The sequence below is a fragment of the Mycteria americana genome, chromosome 6, assembly GCF_035582795.1.
Source record: "Mycteria americana isolate JAX WOST 10 ecotype Jacksonville Zoo and Gardens chromosome 6, USCA_MyAme_1.0, whole genome shotgun sequence".
In the NCBI taxonomy this organism is placed as follows: domain Eukaryota; kingdom Metazoa; phylum Chordata; class Aves; order Ciconiiformes; family Ciconiidae; genus Mycteria; species Mycteria americana.
Genome location: NC_134370.1, coordinates 10,071,146 through 10,088,269, shown reverse-complemented (window position 1 = coordinate 10,088,269; position 17,124 = coordinate 10,071,146). Strand labels below are relative to the sequence as shown.

At 40.1% G+C, this 17,124-nt stretch overlaps 1 protein-coding gene across 7 annotated transcripts in view; it reads right to left on the bottom strand.

Annotated features, from left to right (window-relative positions):
- The window catches only part of ABLIM1 (actin binding LIM protein 1), a 212,664-nt gene that overhangs the window by 36,088 nt on the left and 159,452 nt on the right, over window positions 1-17,124 (bottom strand). For 5 of the 7 annotated variants that reach the window (XM_075504483.1, XM_075504482.1, XM_075504484.1 and 2 more), the window contains exons 8-11: window positions 15,668-15,726; window positions 13,159-13,221; window positions 5,743-5,820; window positions 2,742-2,897 (exon numbers count right to left, since the gene is read on the bottom strand). In XM_075504483.1, coding sequence (XP_075360598.1) covers window positions 2,742-2,897; window positions 5,743-5,820; window positions 13,159-13,221; window positions 15,668-15,726 — 356 coding nt within the window. Of the gene's footprint in view, window positions 1-2,741; window positions 2,898-5,742; window positions 5,821-10,656; window positions 10,705-13,158; window positions 13,222-15,667; window positions 15,727-17,124 lie in introns of all 7 variants that reach the window. The other 2 variants (XM_075504489.1, XM_075504485.1) reach the window with 2 other exon arrangements.

Sequence of the window (17,124 nt, the reverse complement as noted above, 5' to 3'; positions counted from 1 at the left end):
TTTTATAACACAAGTTCCAGCATTTTGCACTGACCTCATTTTAACTGTCTTTTCATTGAACTACCAGGTACGGTGCCTGCTCCATTTTGAAGCATCTATCACATTAGAAAAAATACTTTTCTCATTTTATGACAGCTTGTTTACTGAAAGCTGTTACAGACATTCAGTGCTTTCAACAGACAGAATACTAGAAACAAAGGATGTGCAGGTGAAATGCTGCTTCTCTCAATACTTAGGCAGCAAAAGTCAGAGCTGAGAAAAGATGATTTCAGTGCTAATCAGGTTGCTGCTAGCAGGGCAGAAGTTATTTCACATGAAGAACCTGAGTAACTGACAGTTTCTGGAAACGTTATCACTACATTAAGGGTCAGCCTCAACAGCAGAAAATTTATTTACAGATCTCATTTCGTATCTCTTAATCTCTTTTATATTAGAAGCTAAACCACCTCTTCATGAGCTCCCATTCTCTTCCCCACTAACCACTGGCGGATCTGTAACTGATGTGCCTGGTCCCACTAGATGGTGCTACGTGAAAACATTTTTCATGACAGACTTCCAGAAAAACAAGACTGGGATTTAACTGAACAAGAGAGATTATGAGTGAGGAATTTTTCAAAGCATTTCCCTTCCATTGCAATAAAGAAGAAAGTCTCATGCTGTGTTTTCTCACTTTCTATGCCTAAAGTATATAATTTTCTTGTAGCCCATTCCCTGTAATTAAGGTTTGTCTCCACTACTTGATTAACTTTGGCGGCTCTTGCACATCTCCCTTGTACACCCAGAGATCCTTCTTAGCCGAGTTTGGCGATTTTTTTCTTTTTTTTTATATAAAATCATGGTGAAGGGCATTTCTAATGTACAAGCTTAAACTCAGGGTCTCCTTTTATTTAATACCACCACATACACACACTTGGCAAAGAGAATGCAGGTTAAATCACTCAAAGTCTGCAAATCCCTGCCACAACTAAACATGTCACCTCCTTTGCTTTTTAAAAACGATGGTGACTGATGTATGATGTACCAAGACTGAGGTTTCACTCGATAACCACAACACAAACACAAAGTAAGAGATCACTCCACCCTGATGGGCTTGTGTTCTCATAAGGGCAAGGGAAGGGAAGAGAAACAGGTACAAAGAGGTGAGGTAACTTGCCCAAGGTGACAGAAGTCAGCAGCAGCATTGGATGGAAAATCCAGATCCTCTGAAAAGAAGGTGAGAGCCCTTCTATTTCCTGAACAAATTTCTGTAGTCACCAGAAATTAATGGATTTAATGCTGGTGAAAATATGGGGTAAGAAAACCCCAAAGGCTTTTGCTTATCCCTGGAACAAGCATAATTGCAGGCAGCTTCCACCATGCTGCTTTATCAGCTTCCAACATACTGCTTTGTCAGTGAGAAGCTTCCCCTTAAGGATTAACAAATAGTTCACCTTCTTTGGGTGAGATTAGTTCCTCCTCTGTGTCTAACAAGAGACTTGTGTTTGTAGAGGGTTTGTGGAACGGGTCAGGCCTGTTGGAACTGGCCAGAGGTCACCAATGCATCTCACACTGGTTTTGAACCAGATGTCAGCTGGATTCGCTACCAACATAAATTTGAGGGGGGAAATGCTGTAATATTCTGACCTGTTAATCTCTTATTTATTCCTGAGCTGAACAGTCTCCTGAATTTCCAACTCATGTTATAATTTAAAAGACTAACCCTGTAAAACATTAAAGAACAAAGTAGAAAAACTGAGGCAGCTCTGATCTGTTGCTAAGAGAGATTATCAGTCACTGATCTGGGCATCTTCAGACCACTGGTGCCTGAATGATTTACTGTACTTCTTTCTTCCTCAGCTCATCGTCATACTCAATTAAGTTACAGTCAGCAAAGTCACCGAGATTGCAAGGAAGTAAATCCATTTCCATGTCCATTTAAATTTGCATTCTGCAAGTCTGATTTACAGTCAGATGGTATTACATGACAAAACCTGCTTCACGATCTGCACTGGAACCACGTTAATAGTAATTGCAGCTATGGAAGTTCACCTGAGAAAACTGAGGGACCCTACAACCTGAAAGATATCTTTAAATACAAACTTAAGAGAATAAACTTGATCGTTTTTCCTATCATTGCAGGATACAAGAATCCTTACTAAATGTCAGCAATTTAAAATGTGAGGCAGCTACTTCCATAACGCAACTAACCTGCTACCCCCAGGTGGAAGAGCACTTCATCCTGACCTCGTTCAGATTTTATCCAGTATGTCTGGCAAAGTGCTCTGGAAATACATTTCCCTTCAGTATGTATGAGAGAAAGCATCCCGCTGCTCTTAATCCTTTTACTGCCACAGAACATCACAGTATTCCTCATATTCTGTTGTGAATATCGGTGCTGTACAGCACACCAGGTTGGCTTTTGCCTCACGTTCTGGACGTTGCTGTACCCAAAGACTAGGATATCCATTTGAGTTATGAGAATGCACATGCAGACAGGCTGCAAACCTGCCCCCTGCCATTCCTCTGCCAGTGGCTGGTGTTAATGTAGGTGTTTAATTGTGTGTTTAATTGTGCCATTTCGCACATGAGGCATCATCATGACTGCTCCCATTAAACCCGGATCAAACAGACAAAAAGCACTCTGAACAGCAGCAGCAACAATACCAAGGAGTGTCAATTAGAAACTGTTTCAAAAGAAGATAGAAGCGAAGCAGGCTTTGAATAAAGCTTATAGCAGAATGGGTTGCTAGTCGGTTCATTACCTCTCCAAGACTCTGTCTCTCCTGTCTGTCCTCGTAGGCGGAAGTGTAGAATGGCTCATAAGTAATTAGGTCTGGACGTTCAATGTCATAAATGGCCTTGACTTTGGGAATGGCTGCTAAATCCTTGTAATCAAGGATCTCATTGTCTACTTTTGCCTGAAGGTCAAAGACAGAAGATAAATTAACTTACACAAATGCACCGGTAATTTCTGTTTTACACAATTTATGATTTTTGTGTATTTGTTGTCACACTGTTACTACGGAAACCCCTTCTTGGCACTTCACGTGCAAAGTGATTGCTTCTTGTTCTTCTCCAATAGGCCTCCTCTGCAAAAGCACACAGTGTTTTCTCAGTTTAGGAAGAAAGAACATGGCATATATAGATCTAATACAAAAGTTTCTTATCCCCAGCAGTGAGCTGGAAACTTCAGCTCTGCAAATGACTCATTTTGTGGCCTCAGGCAAGTATTTTCACCTTTCTGCTCTTGTTTTCCCATATGTAAAAATGTGTGAGAACATCAACTTAGTTTGCAGATTACAGAGATTATGAGAGGATTCCATGCAGAAGACCACAGACAGAAAGCCAACTTATAACTGCACACAAGAGGAAATACAACTTATTACAAGGAAATAAAAAGGCAAGCAGGACTATGCGTCAGGACTGGGTATCCAAACTCCCCATTGGAATTATTATATTGCACTCATTACTCAGCCTATACCCAAGCTTCTGACTAAGGCATATGTTACTTACTAACTGCATACTACATAGTACTAACACCGGCTATTTTTTCCACTAAAACTGCAAGGAGCTCTTGACTAGTTAAAACATGGAAGCAGGAAATCAGTTCCAAAGACAGCTGCAGAAGGAGCTAGAAAGAGGCTTTACATATAGTTTATACAGCTAATATCTTTCCTTACTTCAAAGATTTGTTAAAAAAATTTCATCATACATTCTTACCTACCTTACAGAAATACACTTGATGATTAAAACTGAAAGAGAATATTCAAATTGGTTTTCAACTCTTCTACTAGGCATTTTATTTATCCATAGTAGGCTGCACAAGGAAACGAGGCTGATCTGTTTCTACTCGAATTCAGTTCCGTTCTTCCTCAGTACTGGCACCTAGTATTTTCAGATTGGAGTGCATTTGCCTTCCCAAGCTCTCCTAACAACCACTGGTCTTGGTGGTTCTTAAGCAATGCCATAAATTAGAAACAATACAAAAAATTTTTTGACAGAGAAGCAAGGTTTGAAATTCACTTTCTGAAAATAGCCTCAAATCTGTTTAGTTGTGACTCACCAGATATAACAAAATACCTTAAGCCAATTTAATCCTTAAAATACATAGGTACATTAATGTATGCTATTTCTCTAATATTTTTACCGCAGTCTGTTAATGACCTGCAAATATGTCTGGATATTCTTAATCCAATATAAATTACCATATATATTTTTGCAGACCCCAGTCTAGGCCACCACGTTGCCCTACAGACGGTGCTGTTGAGCAGTAGTTAAATTTCATAAGCTACACCTTATGAAGTTGCTATTACCAGCAAAATGGCAGTTCTCCAAGACGTGTTCTGTGCTTTGATATCTGCAGTGTGAACATTTTTAATGTATCAGCTAATTTTTGTTGTTGTTGTTGAATGCACGGAACAACTAGTATTTAACTCAAACTCAGGACTTGAGATTTGTAATTTTGGTAATTTTTCTGCACTATTATACATGTAACTGATAAATTTTTGTGTCTTACACTACATTTTCACCTATCTAATATTAAAGTTATCTATAAAATCAGTGATTCAGCATTATGCACAGGTAACAGAAAAGTATGCCCTGTAGTCTGCCTCTTCTTCCCAGCATACCTTCATCTTTGCTCCCCTCATAATGGACTCTCCCTCACTAACTTGTCTTCCTCTGATTTTCTTCTTTAGCTGTCATCTTCCACTTGTGCCTTGGATTTTGTGCAGGCTATCTGAGAGCATGTTTTATATGAGGACAAAGGTAAATGGACTTTCAAGGAACAGGACTCTTAAATGGATGCAAATTTTTGGAAGTGTAGGTTATATGCATAGAAATACAGCAAGTTTGAGAAAGCTGAGCTGTTCTGTTATTCACCAAAGTACATTTGAGTTGATATTCTTTCTCCTTGGGACCGGATTAGTACAGCCACAAAAGATTACTTTCTTTGACCCTGTGGACTTCTCTGCCAAGAAAAAAAAAAAGGTACTGACACTTACAACACTGAAATGCCTGAAAAAGTGGTATGAAAATAAGAGAAAAACATCATTCCTTTGAAAATTTTGGGCCAATCTTCTGCTAATGTATTTCCACTTTCAATTTCTAAGATCTTATGGGCTCAAAAGGTACCAATAATGAGGCCAAGAAGTGAAAGAGATCCTCTAAAATAATGAAAGAGGAGGTCTGATTACTGAAGGAATCATATTAAACTCTACATCTCAGGTAACCACAAATAAAAATGTATATCAATACCTTTGCATTTTCAGCACTGTTAGTTTAGTAAAAGAAGGATGCTTAATATAATTTTTTATTCTTAAATAAAAAACACCTTTCCTTCCACAACCAAAATATCTGACTTCTGAAACGGAAGGTGTTGTATCAGCCAGGCTTCTTTTAGTGTAGCTGACGCTCCTCCCATGTCCCACAACTGCAGACAGCAGATCTCTCAAGAACTGTGTATCGAGGTGCACACATCTCCTCACATAACCCCTAACAAAGTCAAATGATCTGTCTGCCTTCTCTCCCTCTTCACATCACCAAGTGACTTCAAGAGATTTACTGTATCTTTCCAAGGGGAAACGTGACCTGGAAAAGGCCTACCCTGCTCTTGTAGTTATAAAAACTACATGGCAAGAATTTTAACAATTTAACCACTAGAATAAAGGCATTAGCATCAGTATAGAAGTGATTTATTTCACCATGGTGTATTTCATATGCAACCAAGGGATCAGCAGCTTATTCATCAGAAGGAATACTTACATAGATAGTGTGGCCTGGAGAGCCAGGTATACTGGAACCTGGTCTGGAATAAATACTTTCTGATGATGTTCTTGTAGGCTGAAAAACAAAAAGTAGCTTTTCAGAGCAACCTGAAGCCATTAACATTGGTAATTTTGGTTTGAAGTGAAGAAATCTGCATACATCTTGAAATTAACTGAATTTAAGAAAAAATGTAAACACAAATGCAAGCATTCTGGCAAATTTCACAATCTTGTGAGGCAAGTGGGCTTTTGTTTTTATGGTAAGGGAAGGAGTGCTGTGAGAGGGGAAAGAGGTTTTCTAAATCATACAGTGTAAAAGACTGACAACAATAATGAACAAAATCAAACAACACCTGCCAGAGACACTGCAAGGAGCCATACAAAGTACAATCCAGGATAGTCCTGCTGGTCATTTTATCAAAACGTTAGTTCACAAACAGCTAGAGGTTATCAGCAATTCAGCAGACAAAACTCTTGAGCGGAGCACACCACACACATTATCACTTTCCAGATGTTCCATCACTGGATTTCCATTATGAATACAGAATTGAATTCAGTCCTTCTAAGTAGAAGGACCAGAAATCCTTGGCTTGGAGCTGTTCCCTACATCTGCAGCACAATCCCGATGCAACGTGAAAGCTAAACTGTTGATTGAAATTTCATGATTCCCCATACTGCAAAAGTCTTGATGTTTAATGATAATGTCCTGCAAACTGAAATTCATGAGAACAGTCACACCCCTACAGAGTGAGTGCTGTTACGCATTTAGGAGATTTTCCAACACTTTATCGGGACTAAACAGACACTGATTCCCTGGGAGAAGTTTTGTGAGAGGACACAACTTAACACTGAGATGGGGGGATCCTGAAAACTTGATGAATTTGAAAAACATCTCTTTGATCAAAATTCACCCAGGCTATTGTGGCAATTACTCCTAAATGTGGCATGCAGCAGACACACAAAGGTAGTCAACAACATCCCACTCACAACTGAGAAACCATGAACAATTTTTGCTCCCTAACTGACTGCAAAGACCCAAATCCCATCACAAAGCAATGCATCAGCAGATGACTCTGATGACACTAGTGCAGTGGGATACTTCAAAGTCACTGAAAATTAAATCTTGGTAAATAGTCCTTACCTCGTCAGCTTGTGATGTTGAACTAAGGGACCTTCAGGCACACACTGAAGAGAAACAAGGCTTGACAGCCTGGCTCGCTGATTTTTCTTAGGAAATATCTGGAGTGAACACAGCAAGGCTACTGGACCTTCCTTATCTCTCAGCATACATTTCCTGAAAGGATCCTCCAACAGACCTCAGAGTCTTTCTCCCTTTTATTTCATAGCCAGGAAAGCTATTGGAACCACTGGTATAAAAAATGCTGAAGACTAGTCATGGATCATACAGCAGGCTTTCTCTGATTTCATTTGTGGAAATGAAATCACCACATTCAGGGAAGGTCAAAAGAATAAAAGGCTTTCAACGTGTTCCACCAAAAAACGTGAAGATTCAGATCAAACGGAGAGCAGATGTGGCTGTGGACTGACACAGTCACAAATCCCCTCCAGAGCATGTCTGAGAACACTTTCTCAGCTGGACCTTCATGTGTTTCTTTCCTTTTCTCTCTGTAGCTGCAAATTCCTACATCCCAAAAGGCAACAGAAATTTCTCAGCTGCCCTTAAGCTCCTCCCATGACGCAATCAAAGCAAAAAAACCACCAACAACCACCGGTTTCATGGAAATGTTACAAGAATTAAACTGGAAAATCTGGCTGATGTTGAGAAACACTTTATTTCCCCCTTCCATTCTGCCATTTCACACCACTGTGAGTGGAGACACACGTAACATGTATGGAAAACAATTGTTTTCATTACAACATAGGGAACAGTATTAAGTAGTTGAGGCACTGTTAGGGGTATCTCTGTTACCTTTGGCTTTTCTCAGACATACTTTAAGAGTTTTGTCTGCTCAATTCTCCCTGTTGTAGGAAAAAAAGCATTAGAGGCAGTTACGGCTTCTTCCCACCTGGCAGGCCCTCTGGGTTGCTCTTCGCTCTGGATCTGTTATCTTCAGAAAACAAAAAATTCTCAGCACTCAGTCCATCTCCTTAGTCTCATCTCTTAGCGTCACTGCTAAAAACCTTTTCAGCAAAGGAAAATTCACTTGTATTTATCACTTCAGTGATAAATACAAGTGAATTGTATTTATTTAATTTTATTTAATAAAATCAGACACCTTAAGAAGATAGTTTCAGCCACATCCTGCAATCAACTTTCTTAGGTGCTCTTAACCCTGGAATAGAGGAGCAGTTGTCAGATGGACTGGCAAATTGTTGCACCTGTTCTTCATGTCCTCACTGTGCTTCTGCTCCAAGTTCCTCATTACCATCCCATTAACACGGCCATGGGCCAGATATGACACCCTTTAAAATCAGTTTTCTATTTTCTGTAATTCTTCCTGCATACATCAATTTTACCTTCCATCTATTGCAAAGTGTGCATTTTGACTGGGATAGAGTTAATTTTCTTCATAGTAGCTAGTATGGGGCTATGTTTTGAATTTGTGCTGGAAACAGTGTTGGTAATACAGAGATGTTTTCGTTTCTGCTGAGCAGTGCTGACACACAGTCAAGGCCTTTTCTGCTCCTCACCCCACCCCACCAGCGAGCAGGCTGGGGGGCACAAGAAGTTGGGAGGGGACACGGCTGGGACAGCTGACCCCAGCTGACCAAAGGGCTATTCCATACCATATGGCGTCACGCTCAGCATAGAAAGCTGGGGAAGAAGAAGGAAGGGGGGGATATTCAGAGTGATGGTGTTTGTCTTCTGAAGTCACCGTTACACGTGATGGAGCCCTGCTTTCCTGGAGATGGCTGAACACCTGCCTGCCCATGGGAAGTGGTGAATGAATTCCTTATTTTGCTTTGCTTGCGTGTGCGGCTTTTGCTTTACCTATTAAACTGTCTTTATCTCAACTCATGAGTTTTCTCACATTTAGTCTTCTGATTCTCTCCCCTATCCCACCATGGGGGGAATGAGCGAGTGGCTGCATGGTGCTTAGTTGCTGGCTGGGGTTAAACCATGACACAAAGCTCCACATTCCCTGGTCAGGATGCCATCCTGCTAGCCACTGCCTGAGCACACACCGTTCCTCTCCTGAGGAGCTTAATCCAAGCAGACCTGGAACTCTGTGGCTCCTCTATTTGCCCCCAGTCCTGTATCTTGCTTAAGTTTATGACATACCCCTGAAGACAGTGCATGAAAAAGAGGACTTCTACATCTGCTCACCCTTCCTGCCTCACTTTGCCCTATTTCTTGTTTTGAATTACACAGGCTGTTTCCATCGCAGATGGCTATTTTCTACTCTGCTGCTCCCATGTGGTCTGGAATCCTTCAAAGCTTTGCACTTTCCCCTAAAGACAGTTGCATTGCACTTAAAAACATCTGTGCTGCTTGCCTTAACAAACATACACTAAAGATTCCTTGATATAAGCTGTTCCTCTGGCATACTTTTAGTTGCTATGGTTGGCTCCACTCCTAAGAGACCTATAGTAACTCCTGACTGAAAATCTGTGACAGGGTATGGCTTTTATTAGATTGTACATTACATCTTCATTAGCAGTCGAGAATCCCTGACACTGTGTACCACTGTTGTGACTTTATATCTTAAACAGGTGGCAAAAGACACACTGGAGGTCAGTTCTCTATTGATGTAACTGCAGTGGGGTATAAATTCCACCTGAGAGGGAGCTGATCAGAGTACAGGTAAAACAGGGATAGCGGCTGTCCCTGATTTAACCTTTAACCTTCAGTGGATATATCATGTGAGCATCTCTTGCACACATTACTGGAAGAAGACAGGAAAAGAAATTAGAAGAAACATCCTTTAATATGAATGCATTAATTTAGAGGTATTTCCTTCCAGCACAATAGTCCTATGACACTTGTTCTACACTCCCAGCAACAAAACAAGTTAAGCTACCTTACTTCTTCTACAAACAGATCTGGAACACTCTTTATATGATTGTTCTTGTTCTTGAAGGTTTCAAATAGAGCTTTTCATAATGCCACCTTTGTGCAGAGAAATTTAAAGCAAATTTCTATGAAGAACTAAAACTAATCTTATTTTCTTTTCTTGTGGTGCATGGCCTTTCTCCACATTTTTTGACAGTAGAAGAGCCATCTCTTTTTTATTTCCTCTTCCACCCAAATGGATGGAACAGTAGTAAATACATCAATATGGGATGTCTGTACCAGATACAGGAAGTCTATGAAGTATATGAAAAAAATCAATAGAAATTCAGTCAATAGAAATTCATCCATGACATTAAAGGAGCCAAAGGAAAGAACCAGATCACAAAGTATCTAAAGTATCTCCAAGACTTCTCAGTATTTCCCACTTTATCACAGACTTCTTATTTTTATGTTTTTGTTCTTCATTCCATGCATTTGTCTTCAATGCAAAAGTTCTTTAGCAACTTCATTTGCAGATCGGCAGAGGTAACACCAACTGTCATGCTCGTCCTATTAGGTTCACTGTGAATTTCAATGCTCAATTATCATATCACCCATGCATATGCCCCAAACTGATTAACTTGTTATCTTAATATTAGATTGCAAAGCTTAAGATGTTCATCTGCATTTACCTCAGTTTGTCATGTCATCATGCATGGCACATCATCTAAATAAATAACTTCTTAAAAAAAAAAAAAATCCACGCTAGAGCCATTCACATCATCCAGATGCTGCTACAATGTGGTGGCTCTGGCTTTCTCAAGTACAGATGTTCAGAATCATGCTCTATAAAAACTTACAAGTGCAGGCAACCAGATCAAAACTGATCCCAAGAACATCTGGTCAAATGGATGCACTACTGTTTAACAAAGGCATTGTCAGCATTGTTTACAGTACCTGCCTTAGTTTTTTGATAGAGTTCATTATGCAAGGCGGTGATAATAGCTGCAGAAGAATGAATATGTTTTCACTTAATAACATTTAACATTATAGCTTAAGCAAATTCTCTAAACCTCAGAAGCTACTTTAAGTGAAGCATGTTTATAAATAAGCTAATAGAAGATTAGGATGTAATTTATTCTACTAGGCAGACACAACTTTGCAATAGCAAGGAATTTGGCTTTCTCAGTACAACACTTGCTACTCTGACTACCTGATTCATCAACTGCAAGGTTTTACAGTTATTTAGGACCTGGAACCAGGGTTCATTAAACGCAGGCTTCCTATGGATTTCAGCAATTTTCAGTGGCTGTGTACAAGACCAATAAAGCACCTCAGTGTTACAGCATTCATTGTGCCTGTCTGCTAGTTTAGCTGCACCCTTCTCCTTACAAGAGTGTTTCCTTCAAATGCATGCATTCATTATTTCTCTGCCTAAAAAATCTACATGATGTACACATCAAGACAAAACTAGTGAACAGGTTTAGTTCAAACTCACGCAGACACACATATTAACAGGTTACAACTACTTTTTCTTTCCTTTCTAGACACAAAGGCCAGAGAGGAGAACAAATTTTCAGCACGTAATCACTGAAGGCACATTGCTACCAAACTCTTTTACAAGACTACTCACACAAACATAGCCTTCACCAAGAGTAAGTGGAAAGCAGAAGGAAATTAAGTGGGAAGACCACAACATACTGAATTCAACCCCAAACTTCTCAGAGAAGTCACAGGATTTCAACCTACAATTTTCATGTAGATTCAAGCCTTTGGCCCATCTTTATAGCAACAGCAATGATAGTATCTTTGTGTCTACTCTGCAGAATACTTGAAGCCAAAATCTGTCTTGAATTACACTTTGTATAATCAGCACGTAAATCTAAATAGAATTTAATACTGACCAAATTTACAGAAGAGGATATTCATCTGACCCTAAGCTATTTGTATCCTACACAGCCTACAAAGCAAGAAAGAGAATGTACCTTTATTTTGACGTGGGCTGCTCCTATTTTGCCTTGCATATTTTTCTAATACATTGGATAGGATTTTTTTTTTAATCCTAAGGCTCCTGGATTTCAACACTGGAAACTCAGACTCGTGCATGCTAAGCTGAATGCAAAAAGACACTACACTGGCCTAAAAGATGAGTGAAATGGTCCCGCAGTTTGCTGTTCTCAGACTCCAACATTAGATTCCATAAAGCCTAGGACTCCAGACACATTGCTCTCCTTAGGAGCACTGATAACACGTCTTTATAGCTGTATTTTCTTGATACATATTTCTGTAGCTAACAGAGAGAGCAGTGTTCAACAGTGGTTAATGCATTGCAACATCCTAAGTTAACTGACTAAAGTACTGTGCAGGACAAAGGGCACAGGCCTTGCACTAACTCCCACTGAATCACAGCATTGGATTCAACCATATAACACTATCCTGCAGACTGCATCTAACACAAATATCCTGCCCTGGCTGACGATATGACTACATCTACTTTGCAATTAGAGATGTGAAGACAGCATGATCAGACACAATGGAAATCCAGTGGCATGGACTCTATCAGCCTGTCTGCCCACTGCTATCCTGTACTAAGTCCATACCAGTACATTCTTTGTTATCAGGTAAAAGCTACCTCAGGTGTGCCTGCATGCAGTACAGCCACATGTCCCCCCACAGCAGACACACCTAATAAATAAGCGCTGCCCTGAAGGACGAGAAATGGAAGTAGGTGCAAAGCAAACTCAGGGAAGTCTGAAAGTAGAAAGTCCAGAACCAAGAGGACAGGGAGGATCTCCCAACTCGGACGTGGATGTGTCCCAGATTAGAGAGAGGCAATTGCTCTCGGGCAGCACATAGAACATGTCCAAACCTGGAATTTTGTAAATATTTTCTCAACTAAAGTATTCATGTGTAATTGGTCAATACATATAAAAAAGGAACTGATTTAACTGATGGCATTTTTTAAAAAGCATGAGCTTTTGAAACCATGAAAGCTCATGAAAGCTCATGAAAGCATGAGCTTTTGAGCTTTTTAAAAGCATGAGCTTTGAAAAAAAAAGCATGAGCTTTTAGTTCATGAAAAACTATTTCTTTTTAACCATTGCTTTAAAGTCAGATGCTTTTCACCATTTTCATTCGCTTCATATTTGCACTCCAATTTTTTGTTTTAGAAGAAAAACTTTCTATAACACTGGAGGAACAATACTACAGTCCCAAAAAGCTCATCTGAATCTAAAAAAAATTAATTTTAAGCATTTCATTAAACAAAATAAAAAATGTGAGAATTAACAAACAACACTGCACCACATGATGCAAAATACAGCGTCAGTGCCCAGGGTGGCAAGTGATAGCAGGAAAGCTGTGTGGCAGAAGTAGTAGCAAGCGTAGCAAATGACAGTAATGAAGTATCTTCTCAGTAAAGAAGACCATTATCAACACTATGAAAACACAACAGCAAACCTCTGCAGAGCGTGGCCTGCGCAGAACCAGACTCTTTGGATAAAAGAACTCAGATGAGGAATGCTGTCATGAAACACAAAAGGGAAAAAAGAGTGAAAAGGAAAGCAGTTTCCCCAGCTCAGTGGTTAAGCTCTTTTTTTCAATCAAGTTACTAATATCTACTTGCTAGATCATAATCTGTGTGTTATAATATCTATGTTACTTACTGATCCCTGCAGAATCACAAACAGCCAGACAGTTTAAAAAAACCCAACTAAGCAATGTATATTTTTGTAACATACATATGGTTGCTTTATTTTCTGCTTGTTTTGGCTTTGTAATCCTCCACAAATATGCAGTGGGGGGAAGATCTAAAGAAACCATTGTTTTTATGAACTCCCTCTCAGATCTTGACCAGTGAGAATGTTGATTAGTTTATATCACAATTCGGTTACTGAGAGAAAACAGAACTTGCTGAAAACTTCTGAAGTTACTTCAGTGATAAAAGGGCTTTTTGTTTTGTTTTGCTCTATAGGGAACGGAAACCCAGCAGAGCAAATAGGCCATGTTGCTGGCTTTTTTCAGAACCACCAGAAAATCTAGGCCTGGACCGTGAAAGTAGCTATATCACATATTTGTCAACTCACAATTCAGATTCTGATTCTCACATCAGATATAAACATATGTCATAAGAAACTGAAAGTCAATCAAAGTACAGTTCATAATTTAGTGGTGACGTGTTCAAATAGCACATAGTTCCCCCAGTTTCATTTGTTTGTGTACCTACCTGTTTGCTACTGCCTTCATTTGAGTCAGCAGAATGAAAGGTGTCAAAGTCATCGAAGTGAACTCAAACTAATTTTAAAATAAGGTGTCTGACTTTGCACCAGAGTAGAGAGAGACTATCTGTGATGTACAGTTGAAGCTAAAAATTCTCCATCTCTCAAGCTAGCTTCAGTACAGTGCATTTGTCAATGCCTTTTAAAGACATATTAAACAGCTGCATAGAAGGTCTCATCCAGGAACAAGGTGACCTTGGATAGCTGTGCCATATACATTCTTTAGCTTCACTTCATTTTCCTGCAAGAACTTACTCAGGCAGTCTTGCAGGTGGATGAATTCATTTACTTCACTCACTTCAATTAAAATTAGCTGAGGGGGAAGAAGACTGACATGCTTGAATGTGTGATAGAAAAAAGGAAAATATTTGAAGAGGACTTTGGCCATTTCCATGGGGAATGGAAACAAACCAACTGATTTATAAGGTCAGCTGGAGAAGGTTCGTAAGGGTCACAGTGTAGTCAGGAGTCCTTTGATAAGACTCTTGGGTCCAAGTGAGAGGAGTGCTTTGATAAGACTCTTGGGTCCAACCATTGACTATACAGCACAAGCGTTCCAACACTTAAGCAGGGCCAAAACACTGTCTTACATTCAAATTGTTAAATGAGGAAGAAAATCCAGTCTGGCATAATTTTCCATTTTCTGATGGAAAGTCAGGACAGAACGATGTGCAAATGCTGAATGTTACCTACAGTGATGTTTGGCCATGCTAGATCCCATGCCCATCTAGGGTCAAGTATACTTCTGTATTATCAGTACAGCCCACACTAACATGAACTCTGCTCAACAAGAACTTATTTGCACATTACCTACCATGATAGTAAATTCTCTGCGGGGGATGTTTTACAGATCAGAGCACCTGAACAAATTCTAAAGGACATGGCTTCCTGTGAGTGAGCCACACACAGAACACAACCCACAGGATATCCTACGTATCTCCATACCAGTACCTCTTAGTTTCCTTGCCTGAAAGACATTTTATTCATATATAGTCTCTAATATTCATATAAAAAAAAATTATCAAAGGACCAACTGAGACATCAAAAAGAGTAAATTGTCCAGAAGATGAATTAGTGAATATGGGCTTAGAATTGCCTGGTGCAAGCAAAAAGCCAGGCTTCAGCATTTACCAGTGCAGCATTATTGCCATCAAGGATTTGATCCAGAAAGTTTGTCTGGATATGCTGAGGTGACTCCAAAGGTAACTGCAGCTCTTCTTGGCATTCAAATTAGGATCGCTTTAGGCTGGGGTTTATTTGGATGGCAAAGGAAGAAGAGTCTATATTGTCTAAATGCTGTAAATAACCATGCAGAACAGGGGATAACTATAGAGCAAATATACAGATGTGCAAAAATACTAAAATATATCGTAGCATTTGTCCTGTTCACATTTCCTCCTTAAGAGTCTCTCTCACAATAATTAAGACATGAAATGAAGTGTTTCAGTGACTTTGCCGTGTCTGTATGTCAGTAAATGATACTATCTTTAAGGCAGTGAACTCAGACAGGTATGCGAAGATAGTAAGCCTAAATATCAGAGCAATACCTCTGAAGAGCCTCTACTGTTTATTCTGCCAGAGTGGTGACAGCTATGTGAAAAAACCATAGGAAAAGTCACTCTTTTAAAAACAGCATTCAGTTATTGTGTGGGCAAAATATCTGGTGTGTCATTGCCACAAGTTCAGCTTACCCGTAGCTTATCCTCAGTCTTAGTGGATTGCTTACAGTCGGGATGCCAGACAGTGGAACCTGAGGGAGGTAAAAAACCTTCTTTATTCAGAGTAAAGCAGATGACTTCTGGTCATGACAAGTCAGTTATTAAAGAGAAGCCCTTCATTACATCAGATAGTGAATCTGTATGAACTATGCAAGTAATTTACATTCAACTCTAGCTCATGGGAAATACAAGTGAAACAAAAAAAAAAATACTCAAATCCTTGGCCCATCTACAGCAGCCTCTTCCTGAGGCTGTCAAAGCACTTTGCACACATTCTTAATTAAAACTCAAACAGCCTCAAGCGGGAAGTCAGCAAGCACCAGCTGGAGGAACTGAAAGACCAAGGTTCCTTTGGGCAGGATGGAGAATAAGAGCAAAAGAACTGGGCCATGGTTACCTGATCTGTTCTCCCCTTATGTACTGCACCACATGTAAAAAGGAAGTTCTGATTATAAGTCTATTAATACTGGGAAAATCCTATGACTTTTTTGAGCAATAGGTGTCATATTCAGTTACTGTAAAGCATTAGTCAGATCACCTCTCCTCTGCAATTATGCAAAATGCAACAGGAAAAGCAAAATTAGAAAATTCACAATGCAGCAAAGTCAGAGCTGTATCTCAGCCACTGCACTAAGCTAGAGACGCCAGTATGACGCAGGTGGTACAAAGCAGCATGTGAAAGAGCCTCTCTGTAGATCACAGTGTACAATACTTGCCATTGGCACACATATCATTTCTACCCCTTGCTCTGCAAGGTCACTGGCATGTGTTGCGTGGGCATTTCCACATGACATATTCCACTACACATCCTGCTAAAAAAGGCAAGGTCTCTGCTGTTTGTGTCCCAAAACATGGGATTCTCTCTTATGCTGTAAAAATGGAAATATCTGGCTGTCCCCAAGGGCTGAGCAGTATCAGGGGCAAGGAGCACTTCCATTCCGTTTCAGTTCTCCTTTGGAACAGTGTAAACTGTGGTCACTGCTGGGAAGCTGCTGGCAGGTATTAGCCAAGTTGAAATGGAGCAGAAGCTAATGCTGATTGTTAACGCTGACTGCAGCTGCAGTCAAATTCAAACTTCATTCCAGTCCCCACAAAGCCAATACAGAGCCTTGTCTGTCTGCGGGGGGGGAACGTCACCTCTTCACTCTGTCCACAAAGAAACCAAAGAGAGCGAAGTCCAGGTCTCCTGCTGGTGACTATTAGCTCAAGTGCAGTCAGAGGAAACCCCACCCTCAGAGCCCAGGAGAGGTATGGGTCAGGGCCCCTGGAAATTTTGTTCTAACGAGCCCTTACATGGCTCGGTACAGAAGTAAAGACCAGCACGAATGATTTCACTTCCCAGCAGCACACAGTATAATCATCATCAGGAGACTGGAGAGAACGCTGTGACTCTGGATCAGGGGTCTGAGATGTTTGGCTTTGAGTCTAAG